At 45.0% G+C, this 13,211-nt stretch overlaps 1 protein-coding gene across 2 annotated transcripts; it reads left to right on the top strand.

The window, feature by feature from the left end:
- Positions 1-180: 180 nt before the first annotated feature.
- LOC311491889 (progesterone receptor-like) lies at positions 181-8,815 on the top strand. 2 transcript variants are annotated; one of them, XM_084549952.1, is made up of 9 exons: positions 181-1,694; positions 2,707-2,843; positions 3,088-3,204; positions 3,599-3,745; positions 3,877-4,083; positions 4,672-4,816; positions 5,874-6,004; positions 6,142-6,293; positions 7,588-8,815. In XM_084549952.1, the coding sequence occupies exons 1-9, from the start codon at positions 823-825 to the stop codon at positions 7,750-7,752; spliced, it is 2,073 nt and encodes a 690-aa protein (XP_084406078.1). In that variant the 5' UTR covers positions 181-822; the 3' UTR covers positions 7,753-8,815. The 2 variants fall into 2 exon arrangements, with proteins under 2 accessions (XP_084406078.1, XP_084406077.1); XM_084549951.1 differs by having other exon boundaries at positions 3,874-4,083.
- The last annotated feature ends 4,396 nt before the right edge of the window (positions 8,816-13,211 follow it).

The raw sequence follows: 13,211 nt of genomic DNA, 5'->3' as shown, positions 1-13,211 counted from the left end.
CAACAGGAACGCTTTTGCTTTTTTTATTTATTCATTTTAAATGTACTATTGGATAACAGAAAGAAAAACATGTGAGTTAATGTTTTCCTACAGTCCTGTTCCTGACATGCATGTGAAAGTGACTATGAGACTTTCCACCAATATTTCTTTATTTTATCTTTGAAAACTTAATGAATGTAAAGCCAGCCTGTTTCTATTTAGCTCGCAGTTACATGTAAGCTTTGGATACAGTACTCAAACATATTTTAATAAGTGGCAAACCAACAAATACTTCTTTTTCTTTCTTTTTTTTCTTTTTTTATTTGGACGAGCGCTTGTACAGTCTGGGTTTTGTCGAGGTAGAAGGCAGCCGCCTGCCCTACAGTATTAGGGTGGGCGATAAACAGCAAATTTACGGTTTAATTTTGGCCATTCTCGCGAGATCTGCTTGGTTTTGCTCCCAAATAACGGGAGGCGGTGCGCAGCTGGGTTTCCAATTGAGATAATAAGTTAAATTATAGTTATTGTTCACTGAGTAAAGCAGCCGACAATTCAAAGTTCAGAGGGAGCGAACCACGAGGTGAATTTTACTCGCGGCTAAATAACTCTTCTGACGCAGAAAATGGTCACTTTGTAAAAACTTCACCAGCGTCTCGATCGTGGAACAGATCGGCGGGACGTCCCTTCCCTTCAGCAACCTACGTCGACGACTGACCTGAATTCCCTATCCGCGGAGACATGAGCGGTCTCATTGGATAGGCGTTTTCTCGCCTGGAAAGTGTTGTTTTGTTTGTTCTCCGTGCACCCAGCGCTTTGCTTTAACTCCAAGGACGCGAACTGAAGATGGCCTTTCGCTTGAGCGTGTCCGATATGGAAGACACGTCAAAGTCTTTAATAATGAATGAACTCGATCGTTTGGATGCCGCTGATACCTATGCGTGTCCGACGACAGAGCTCAGCAAGGCAGTGTCGGTGTCTTTGGGTTTGGATTCGGTGTCTTCTCCGCTCAGCAGCATGAACCAGTGCTCCGGCGGCGCCTTTGCAGACTGCGACACCACTATTCAGAATAGTTCCCGAGGAGCGCCGGAGTTAGGGACGGCTGGAAACATGAACTCAGAAGACGCCAGGCTCGTCTTGAGCGACAGCCGTAGAGAGGACGACTTTGGAGAAGTGTGCCACGGTATACGGCAGGTGAGCTGCATGGATATATTCAGATCGGGCGAAATGGACCGCGCGCAAACTCTAACGCGTGGCTCCGTGATATCCAGATACGTCTGCAAGGAATCTAACATGTTAATGCACCCGGTGACAGAGCTGCCCGCGACCTCTCAGGTGACTGAGGTCGTACCTTTGAAACCATATTCTGCGTACTCTGCCAATTCAAGCCTATACAGAGATACCCCGGCCGTGTGGTGCGCAAATGAGCGCGCATACGGCGACCGATCCGAGGCACAGAGAGGCGGACCCGGCGGACATAATCTGTTGTGTAAATACTGTAACTGTGGACAAACATCTCTCGGATCCAGGCAAGAATGCCACTGTGTCTGGTACAAGCGGGATGAGCACGGCGGAAAAGGTGGCATGCGAGCAGCAATGGCACAAGGGTATGGCCAAGTGGAAAGTTACCCAAGCGCTATTCCTCAAGGGCAAAGCACTTTTTCCACTATCAAGACCGAACCTTCAGTTTGGGTGGATTGCACAGATCGCAGCTTCAGGTGAGCGACGGATTCATTCTTACTTGCTTTTGGTTTGCATGAGGTCAGGAGGTCATATTTCTCTTATCAGGGAACAAAGGGACGGGCGCAGCGTAAACGGGGTTAAATGACCACGATTTAATACACAAAGCTTTACACTTGGATTTTGTAATTTCCTATTAAAGTGGTGTTGGGGTTAGCTGAGAAGGAAATACACTAATGTTACTTTAAAGGTGCTCTATCTTAATAGATTTCCTACTTGATGTCTTGACATATCTATAAATGCTCTCAGAGCGTAATTGGACTATTGCTAAGCAAAATTAAATCAAATGCAACAAAAGCTGCCTACTAGGTATTGTTACAGGCGATGGTTTGCACTGATACACTGTAGAACCACGCTGTGTTCAGCTGCAAAGGCAGCGGTGTATCACCATTAAATAATCTGTGCTCTAATATCCCCATGTGCCCTTCTTGGCCTTGGCCGGTTTGTCTTTCAGCATGCAGCATGAGTGAATCAAAGTTCCTCCTATCCCTAACTTTCCAACAAATGTCTTTGTCTTGTGGCCAGCTACACCGCAGACAACACACTCGCAGTTAATGCATCAGTGTCACCTTAAACAAGAGATGCAGCACCTGTTGGTCGGTCTGTTTTTGAAATGGAAGACGATGCTTTATTACCAGTTAATGATTCCTAAAGAAGACTTAACAGCTTCACATGTGCATGAATTGACATCCTTCTGTTGTCATATAATCAATCTGGGGATGTCATAATGTAATTGGATTGGATTTAGGGAATTAGTGCCCCAAATGCCATAAGAGGCAGCCTGACACTCTGTAAGTAAGGACCTAGTGACCCAGCCGTGACGTTAATATGTCTGTTTCCCTGTCTGCTTTCAAGCTTTTATGAGTATATTTTAGCTGAAAGAGATAACGCTGCTTTTATAACACACCATTAGTATCTCTGCCCGTTGTTTTAATCCTCGAAAACCACTTGAATAACAACACAGTGTTTATTCCTTCTGTGAATGTTCAGGCATGAGGAGTTTTTTCCAGGTGTGTATCTGTCGGACCGGAGAGTGTGTCAGGTGTGTGGTGACGATGCCTCGGGCTGTCACTATGGAGCAGTCACTTGCGGCAGCTGCAAGGTATTCTTCAAGAGAGCCGCTGCAGGTGGGCGTGACACGCACAAACACACGCGAATGAACACACACAATCATTTGTTGGCTGATTTAATTTGGTACACGCACTTGCTCTCTTATGCAGACAGGGCACTGTGACCTGGCATTATGAGGGCAAGCTATTTGTTATCAGTAAACACCCACGTATCGTTGCTATGAGTGAACGCTTAGGCATTGTTGAACTCGCTCCCCTCACCCGCCAGAACTTTTTCTTTTTTTTGTGTGTGTGCCTACAGGTAAGCAGAACCACTTGTGTGCCAGCCGCAACGACTGCACCATCGACAAACTGAGGCGGAAAAACTGTGCCTCGTGTCGCTTAAAGAGGTGCTTCATGTCGGGAATGAGCCTTAAAGGTGAGGGACTGGAGATCAGAGGAGAATGAGAGATAAAGAAAGAAACGTTAGTGGTGTGTCTTTGATAAATGGGGTCAGCGTGGTTAGATACCTTACAGTCATTGGACCAGAATGTTTCCAGATTGAGTACAGTGTAACAAATGCATTTCAACATGGTCAAAAAATAGTGTTTTTTTTTTTTTTGTTGTTTTGCCTGGTGGCCAATGATCAAGAACTTTCCCACATGTTAATAATTAGGAACAGCTCCATGAGCTCCATGATAAGTGTAGCTCCATTTATACTATCAACTTTTTACAGCTATCTATTGTGTAATAAAAAGACAAAACAGATAGTTAAAGCTTCATGTCCCCTTTTTACCCTCCTACTTGTCTGAATTGGCTGTGGTCATCTCTAGGTCGCAGGCTGAAGGGAGCCGGACAGACGAGAAACGGAGAGGAGGAACAACAGCTAGTGGCCTGGGGCCACGGAGAAAGAGAGGAGAGGGCAAGGAATAAAGATGCCGTCTTGGAGCCCAGACATGCAGCTGCCAGGGCTCAAGGTGGTAAGGATTAACGACACACAAGCTCGAGTATCATGTTAACTCGGCGTGAGCATACTTTCGAAATAAAAGATTTTCTCTCTTTGTGCCCCGGCTCTGTTTTGTGCATCACCCTGTGTGTGTATCGTCAGCAGCAGCCCAGGAGCTGGTTCTAGGCATCCCTCAGACCCTGCGCTCCTGCCTGTCCCTGCTCAGCGTCCTGCAGGCCATCGAGCCGGCCGTAGTGAACGCCGGACATGACCCGGCCCAGCCAGACAACGCAGCGTCCTTGCTCACCAGCCTCAACGAGCTGGGGGAAAGACAGCTGGTAACGGTGGTGCGCTGGGCCAAGGCAATACCAGGTGAGCTAGCCCGGGCCACGGTAGCATGCGGCAAGTAGATGTTTCTGCAAAGGCCACATGCACTAAATTGATCTCATAGTCGTTTGAGCTTCAGTGTATTTACAGGCAAACCATTTATATTTCAAGCAAGGTCAGACTTGTCAACAGTATTGAGCAAGTGTGTGCATGGCACTGTGACAAAGACATCAAGCATAAAGCAGCTTCACTGTTGTAACTCAAAGTCCACTATGATTTAGATGAGCAATGAAGCTAAGAGTAAAAATATCTCAAATCTGTTAGCACCGGGCAAGGCCTTTAGAATTTGATCAGATTAAGACCTTGCTAGAATCTTCAGCCAGATCAGCTTCCATCCCAGCTTACGCAGTCGTGTGTAACGCAAACAAGCCTTTTTCAAAAATTAGCCACTAGAGGGGGATATGTTCTTATTTAAGACAAGAATGGAGGGCTGAAAAGGGCCAGCAATGCACCCAGAAAGTGTAATCTTCCTTGTTATTAGTCCCTGCACTTATTTAATTAAGCTGAGACGGATTGTTTCATCACGGTGTGCCGCTTAAACTTGACCAGAACATTTGAAAAAAATGTTAACAGGCTTCCGTGACCTGCATGTGGACGATCAGATGTCAGTTATTCAGCTGTCGTGGATGGGGGTGATGGTGTTCGCTTTGGGCTGGAGGTCCTACACGCTCACCAACAGCTCCATGCTCTACTTTGCTCCCGACCTGGTCTTCAATGAGTAAGTCAAGGAAACATACTCACTTATACCTATTTGTATCTTTTTGTAGAGATCTGACGTCAATAAGTTTTTCGGAATTAAAGAAAGTTAATAAAAGTTTGCCGACGCCGCCTAATCCGCTGTAATGTGACGTGATGTTTGTTGGAATATCGTGGGATTTCACCTGTCAGCGTGTCTAGAAGGAAAAGGCACAGTGGAATAGGAGCTTCAGAGGAAACCTTAATAATCACACAGCGAGCGTGTCTTTCTAGGAGAGACGGTAAACAAGCATGTTCTGTTCCTAACATTTCCTTTGCGTCTGATACACGTGGCCGCAGAGGGATCACCTCAGATGATTTATTCCATTTCATCTTTACAAAACCAGTCATCACTCCCCAAGAACTGCTGCTATGGCGCTGAGACATTTCTCTGTTTTTTTTATTTTTTTCACTTTGACAAGTTCTGATTTGCGCACCGCAACCTTCCAGCCTCCGTCAAAATGTTTCCGACACTTCAGCTCCCGTCTTTTGTCTTTTCTTTGTGCTGGGAAAACTTAACGCAGAGTTTGTGCGTCGCAAATCACTGCGCACGGAACACATAAACAACAATCCCGCTGACTCTCATCGGTAAATTGTCGCGTTGAAGACAGGCTGTTAATCAGAAAGCTAAGTCGCGGGCCCTCAGAGCAGCTTTCAATTGGCCGGCGTTTTGTGCTGCATTAGAAAAACACTCATTCTGCCTGCATTACACCTCTGTCACTCTACTGTTCTGCTTCTGACCTGCATGGTAATGGATACACCTGCCCTTGTTGCTGACCCTCATTTTTCTCTGCCTCTCTGTCGTTCTCTTTTTCCATTATCCATCTAACTCATTTTTTCTCACCGCTGCCGCTTTTTCGTCTTCTCCCTCCACTCTTGCCTCTGCGACCATTAATTGTCTTCCTCCCTTCTATATTTCTCTCTGCCCGACCCTCTCCTGGCTTCACACTCCTTCTTTTGTCACACCTCGGGCTCCTTCTTTGCCTCTCATGCTGTTCTTTATTCCCCCCCCTTTTTTTTTTACTGACCCTCCCTCACAGCCAGCGGATGCAGGCGTCCAGTATGTATGAACACTGTGTGAGGATGAAGCTGCTCTCCCAAAGGTTCTGCATGCTGAAGCTCACCCAGGAGGAGTTCCTCTGCATGAAGGCCCTGGTCCTCTTCAGCATCAGTGAGTCAACGGGGACCAGTGTCGAAATAATAGCTTGAATGTCAACCGAGCAAGTGAAATATGACTACAATATACTGCAGCCACACTTGGGTAAGGTCTGGGAGAGTTATTGTTGTGTTCTGGTTTTGTGGTCACAGTGCCAGTGGACGGCCTGAAGAGCCAGCGCTGTTTTGATGAACTGCGGACCTCCTACATCAAGGAGCTGGACCGCTTGGCCAGCCACCGCGGAGAGACCACCCGGACGCAGAGGCTGTTTCAGCTCACGCAGCTGCTGGACTACCTCCAGTCGGTAATACACGCAACTCACTGTGAAAGTAAATTCATAACAGCTTAAACCTGTCCATTCTGACACCACCTGCAGGCGGTAACACCTGCTACTTTGCATTGGCTGCTGGTCATGTGTGTATAACTGCGCTTTAGGTTAAATTTTTAACGTTTAAACCGAAAAAAGCATGACGTTGTGCAAGCAAACCCTTTATGTGTGTTCTGTCTTGTTTGGGAAGAAGGACGGTTACTGTCCAGATTAAGTTTGTCAAGAAAAAAAAAACAGTTTTTGAATATTTAAACATGTACACTCGTGTGCCACTGAAATAATACTACAGGCTATTTCTATTAGCTCAGCCAGTAATGGCTGATTAACTATGTCCTAGACGCACTTAATCCTCATTAGTCTAACCGGACTGAACGTCACGGTCCTTAAAACATGAGTCGCACCATTCTTCTGCTGTTATAAAACAACGAGGTGAATTGCTTTCGTGAACCACTGAACAATCTAGCGGTAACCTCAAAACATACTTACAGTTAAAAAAACGTAAAAGTTGGTGCGTCTTTGCACAAATGTAGCCAAGATAAACAAAGTCTGTAAAACCCAAACTAAATCAAACTTTGAGGCCTTTTTTTTATTTAAAAACAAAATGAGAAGGCTGATGTTTATTTTATTATAGCATTTGCATTTATATTTGTAAGGGTGACAGTTAACAATTTATTACTTCATGAATATTAAACTGAATTACTTCCACAACTTTGCTGCTTACAAAGAAACTTCAGTTTTGAGATATGAATAAATATTCACAGTTTGGCCACTAGGGGGCGTAAATGATCCACTTTCCTCATTGAGTCCCCTTTGAACTTTAAATACTGTACTGTGGTGAGAAACAACAAAAATAGTCCCTGAAATCGCTGGTATCAGTGTGACCTGAAGAGTAACGTACGATGGCGTTACCTCCTCCAGCGAGCAGAGCTGCTGCAGTTTCACGTCTTTCATTGTGCATTCACCTTTGTGCCTTATAAGCTGGAAGGCAGCCAAAGATTGTTTAGCAGGGCCCTTAAGGCAGAAGACCAGAGGTGATCAACACTTCTCAGTTCAGACCCTTTCGGCTTTACCCCGTCCGTGGAGCTTAGAGCGTCACAATAAATGTTATCCCTTAAAACCACCTCTTAAAGCTTCTGTGAAAAGACGGGCTTCGGTGACATTTGTTACTTCTTTTATCTTTAGACTTTGTTCTTTTTCGACCCTGCTGTGCACGTTTAATATCTTTGTTGCCAATAACCTGGCTATGATTTCCTTTGTCCCTACATCTCAGGTCGTGAGGAAGTTGCATCAGTTCACCTATGATCTGTTCATCCAAGCTCAGTCCCTGCAGATGCGCGTCAACTTCCCGGAGATGATCTCTGAGATTGTGAGTGTTCACGTGCCCAAGATCCTCTCGGGCATGGTCAAGCCCATCCTTTTCCACAACACGACCTAGAGGGCGTCCGTGGCGGCCTTTGTGTCACACGAGCTCCGGCAGCCAGACCATTTCTCGTGGCTCTGAAATGGAAGTTTTATGAGGTGAAAGAAGTCTTGAGAGCGGGACGCAGTGAGGCTTAGGAGCGTACGCTAACAGAAGGGAAGGCGGCTCATTCTTCCAGTCCACTGTAATCTAATTACACCTACTCTATTCTCCTTACTGCCTGTTCACTGTATCACACACATCAGATGTTTTTGGAGCTGATTAAAACACTTGCATGCATTCCTCCACACGAGCCAGTGAAACATGGTCAACCTCCTGGCATGTAGAGTAGACTTCTTCAGCACTTCATGTCGATCATTTACCGCAGTCGCTAGTAGTAAGACAGCAGTGAGAAAACACACGTTTTGCAGTTCACATCCCCGTAACTTGTCTGTGTGCAGTAGTATGACATTTGAACTAGCTTTTTCACAATGAATGTTATTGTGTGTGCCTGAGATGAAAAAAAAAAAAAAAACCTTGACTGGCAGTTAATAAACGGTTGTGACATGCATGCATAGCAAAGCTATCTCGCCTGAAGGCACATGAAAACATTTTCGAAAGCCGTTGTCATCCATCAGAAATAATATTTGACTAACAGTTTTATGTCTCATCAGAATAAACACACTCTGAACGTGACTATGGCAATGCCAATCTCAAACATACCCTTATGAACTTTGGATGTCAAAAAGGTCACGCTGGAAACGGTGGAGAAAATAATTGGGCAGCATTTCAGTGACTCCTCAGTTGGCTCACGCCTTGGGTGATTATTTTTTTTTGTTTGTTTGTTTTGTTTTTTTCAAGGTTCAGACATTATTCGAGTACAGTTTTTGCAGAGTGGACATTTCATACTGTTGTAACTTTTCTACAGTTTCTTAAAGTATTTGCAAACGCTTTGTTGTGTATCGTCACGTACTCCTTGTGGCTTATGACAGTTTTGCTAAAAGTTCAGACACGAATCTGCTCGTTTGTTGCAGCATTTTCAGCTTAACATGTAATAAAAACGAAATAAAACCCCGAAGCATGTGTGTTGGTTTCCCAGGTGGAGTTTCTGGTTTGCATTTTTTTTGTACGAGTCTTGTTAACGCGCGGCCTCCTGAAAAATTAATTTCTGTCTGCGAAACGATTCAACTGCAGAGCCTTTGGAAAAGCTCAGAGGGACCAGTCTTTTCCACCACTGTATCACACACACTTAGGATTATCACACGCTTTCCACCCAGCCAGGTAATAGAACACAGCAGGAAACCAGAACACACCGTAGAGCTGGCAATAGTAGGAGGCCTGGCTGATTTATTTCATCAATTTGTCCTGTTGGAAACACCCACACCGTCTGCTGATCTGTGTTTGAATACCATCTAGTGGTGGCCATGCTACCTGCATCGGTTAAATGAAACGCTGCCACGGCGTAGTACGACAACATCTGCTGGATCCATTGACATTTGCTTCGTAATGTAATTGGACACGGATTCGCTCAGTGTTTGAGCGAGGTTACCATTAAATGGTCAAAGTCACGAGAGTGGACTTCATTGCATTAAACGGCAACAAAGAATGCATGAAAAAGCATGAATATCTTAAATCTGGAAGATCTTCATCTTAAGGGTATACAGTACTATAAATTAGATCAGAATGTCTCTGTGTTTTTCATTAAATAAATGAAAACCGTAAAAAAAAGATTTGAGGACAATTTTTGCAAAATTTAATCCGCGGGCCTCCAGTGACATTACTTTGAGGGCCGCCTTATTTTGGTTACATGGTGCATTTGAAAACCCAGTCTATAAAAAAACTGTCTGTCTCAGTAACCTCCACCGCCATTTTAAACCCCATTTCCTGTACAGCCTCTTTCAACAAGTATTTGTCCCTCTCATAAATGAATTGGAGCTGAACGAGACTGGGACCGAAAGGCACGCTGAAATATCACTTATTCCTAAATATATTCCTCGCTGCACATGCCCCTGTGGCTTCCCTTAAAAGGAACAGCGTCTTGTGAGTTTGCAATGATCAAAAATGTATGTGTTGATGTCGACATTTGAACTTAGTTTGGATTCCATTTGATTTCTGTGTTTCTCCCCGAGTCTGCTCCGCATCAATATTACATGTCTGCTCCAGCAGCAGGGGAGGGAATTTTTTTTTATCCTGTCGGGCAACGACAGCCGCAGAAAAGCGCAGTCACCCCGGCCACAAACAACAAAAGTTCAAACTATTTCCTTATGCGTAGATGAAGGAATGATTAACGCGGGGAAAGAGTTACAACGTCAAAGAGGATGACACAAAGGGAAACAATGCGCAATTAACGGAGCGGTGGAGGCACTCGATCCCAAAGTAACTCAACACCCACAATGCCAAAATCACGAGGAAGTACAGTTCACACAGAGTACAATACGTCTTCCTGAACCTTACATAAAGCTCAGTCAATAATGTCTTTAACACCAGGCTACCGCAACTCATAGCTACAGTGACCGGAAACCAATTAGATTGTAGAGGTGGTAAGATGACACCCTTGAATGGGGTGTTTTGGTGGCCTATCTAATGGAGGGTGATTCCTACCCAAGCACCAGTCCATTAACAACCAATTAACTTCCTATTAATATTTTACCAGACTGGGCCTCTCATCCTGACATGTTTTAAGGAGCTTTTCCCAGGAGTGTTTGAACATGAGCAGCTTTTAGCGCAGCATAAAGAGGCCTGTGTAATGGGCTGAAGGAGGAGGAGTGGCAACCTGATAGCACTGAGAGCAGAGGAGGGGAGAGAGGAGAGGAGACAGACTTCTGCAGCTGGCCTGCCCCCGAGCCGAGCCAAACCCGAGCCGGGCCACAGGGTTTGATTTTGTGCGTCTCCGTCACGACATCAGACGTTAATGATGACCTTGTGTGCAGCACATAAGCGTGCTTTGATGGTTTAATATGTGACGGATGAGCGTAGCATTGTTTGCTTTCAATAAACAAAAAACAAAACAAAAGGAAAAGTTGAGCAGCAGTTTTACCTCCACGACCTGAAGTGCAAGAGTTCATCATAAAACAAGCCAAAGTCTAAAAGGGAAGCATCCTCGCTACTGATCCGCTGTGAACTAGCTTTCTGCTGCGTAAGGCTGGTTTGTGTGGACATTTAAAACTAGTTCAGGGAAACTCCCTGCCTTGAGAGGAAAAGTAAGAGAGAAAGAAAGGGAGGCAGAGAAAGAGAGAGAGAGGCCATTATGACTATAGCCTGCGGCTACTCCCAGCGGATAAGGCATTTGTCTTCACTTGAAAGTATGATTTATTTTTCCACCAGTCAGAAGGGTTATGTTTGTCACCGCACACTGAAAGGACTTTTGGAAATAGCAGCAGAAGCAGAAATGTAAAAAAAAAAAAAAAAAAAAAGAAAGAAAGAAAGAAAAGGGGAAGGAAAAAATGTCCACTGGTTTTTTAATGCAGCCTCGATGTTTTCTCAAATACTTCCCTTCTACGGTTACCTTGCTTGAGATCGCTTTCAGTCTTCATTAACTTTAGTTAATCATACTGAACCTTGCATCTAATTTATCAGCGGGAGCCTGTATGGGTGTGTGTGTGTGTGTGTGTGTGTGTGTGTGTGTGTGTGTGTGTGTGTGTGTGTGTGTTGATTAAGAGAAAGACGGGAATGTGGCAAGGGGGTGAAGATGTGGTTGTATCAGGTTCCTTCCACTGGGTGTAGATGTGGTCTTAGATTTCTCTCTGGGCTGCTGATTAACTCTGTGTGTGTGTGTGTCTGTGTGTGTGTGAGCGAGAGAGTGCGAGAGAGAGAGAGAGAGAGCTGGGAGTGCACCGAGGAGGAGAGGAACTTCAGCTTTAATTTCCCCCAGCTCCAGATATTACACCCCCGCGCGCTCTGTTTTTATTGGAACGGAGACCAAAAAACACCAAGTGTTTATGATGCATTAAAACATGGTGGGGAACTTGAGTGTGGAATTGTAAATCTATACATTTGGCTCCGTCTCTCCGAAGCAGAATTAATTCTTTTATAGAGGATTTTGTGTGTTTTACAAAGACTGATGACTGTAACGCGCCATGAAATCCTGTTTATCATCTTGATATGGAGCACGGAGGCAAGAGAAAATTCTCCGTCAAGGGGAATGAGAGGGAAATGGAGGCAGAGGGGGCACATGGGAGGGAGGAGGAGTCACTGAGTTTTGGGTTGAACCACAGAAGGAAGGAATTATTCTGCATTACCCTAATGACCATTTGCACAAACGGATGGGTGAGGAGACCACATTACATTCTATTAACTCTGCTTTTGTTGTCAGTGAACTGTTAATGATGTACAAAGGGAGCTCTGCACCGCTCTCCTGGACAATGCACGCTCTGTGCTTCTAATTATTCTCAGGAAAGCACAGCCTTTTTACCTGGAGACACATTAGCGGCCTCTAATTGGAGTAAATATTCTTCTGGTATAACATCAGTATTGTTTTGCAAATCCAACGGCGATTAGGTCGGTGTTTTTCCGCTCTTCGGGCCTATCTTTTTATTTGCTTTCTGGGTTTTTTTTTTTCAGACTTGATTACAGCCTTTGCCTCTTCCTCACTCCTTTCTTCTCTGGACTCAATTTAGTTCCTCTCCTCTCCTCCCCTCTCCTCTCTCCTCTCCCTCCATAGAGCACCACTAGCTGTGACAGAATCAGAGAGTCTGCCCAATCTAAAGCTACCTCCCAAGTTCATTGTATCTGTACAGAGTCCATCCCTTGTATCCCCTCATAGCTCCAATGTCCCAGCCAAATGCAATGTGACAGCGCCGCCACAGCCCTCATTTACAGCCATCACAGGACAGATTTCCCCTTCCAAGGCTCCCGTCTGCAGCCTGATAGATGGGACCCATTCCTTTTCTGGCGCATGCACGTGGCCGCGTCGTTATTTCGTGTGTACATGCAGCCGCGTGTGCATTTACGTACCTCCATTCATCTGCGTCCGCACGTGTGCGAGCGTCTGCGTTTTTTCGGAGCAGGCCCACGTCGGAACGTTTCCTCTGTCAGTAGTGATCCCTGAAACAATGCATTATGATTTTCCTGGGCTTTGTTTCCACTTGCTCACACACTGTGCTTTTTCTTTTTTTGCATTTAATGCACTCTGCATACATTGCTCTGATTTTCTGCTTAACTTTCAGAGTGCTGCTCAGCTTTAAGTGCGTGGACCCTCCGTTTCTGTGGCATGCTTATTGGAGCACCCTTGGGGCAGGCACATCTTAGGTTCGGGGAAAAGCTGCAACACACTTTTTGATATCTTGTCTCCCTTCTCTTTTTCCATCCTCCCCTCTAAATATTATACTTGTACTTGCAGCCTCAGGCATCGCTTCTGTGTCATACTGGGAAGGTCAAAACAGACACACACACGCACGCACTCATGGATTTCAAATATCTCCATCAGCGCTCAGAGGATCAGATTGTTTTACGGGAAATCATGTCACGGGTCAAATGATTGAATTATTAATGGAAGT

The sequence above is a fragment of the Chelon labrosus genome, assembly GCF_963514085.1.
Source record: "Chelon labrosus genome assembly, chromosome: 8".
Classification (NCBI taxonomy): domain Eukaryota; kingdom Metazoa; phylum Chordata; class Actinopteri; order Mugiliformes; family Mugilidae; genus Chelon; species Chelon labrosus.
Note: the sequence above shows the minus strand (reverse complement) of the source record. Positions and strands in the feature narration are given on the sequence as shown.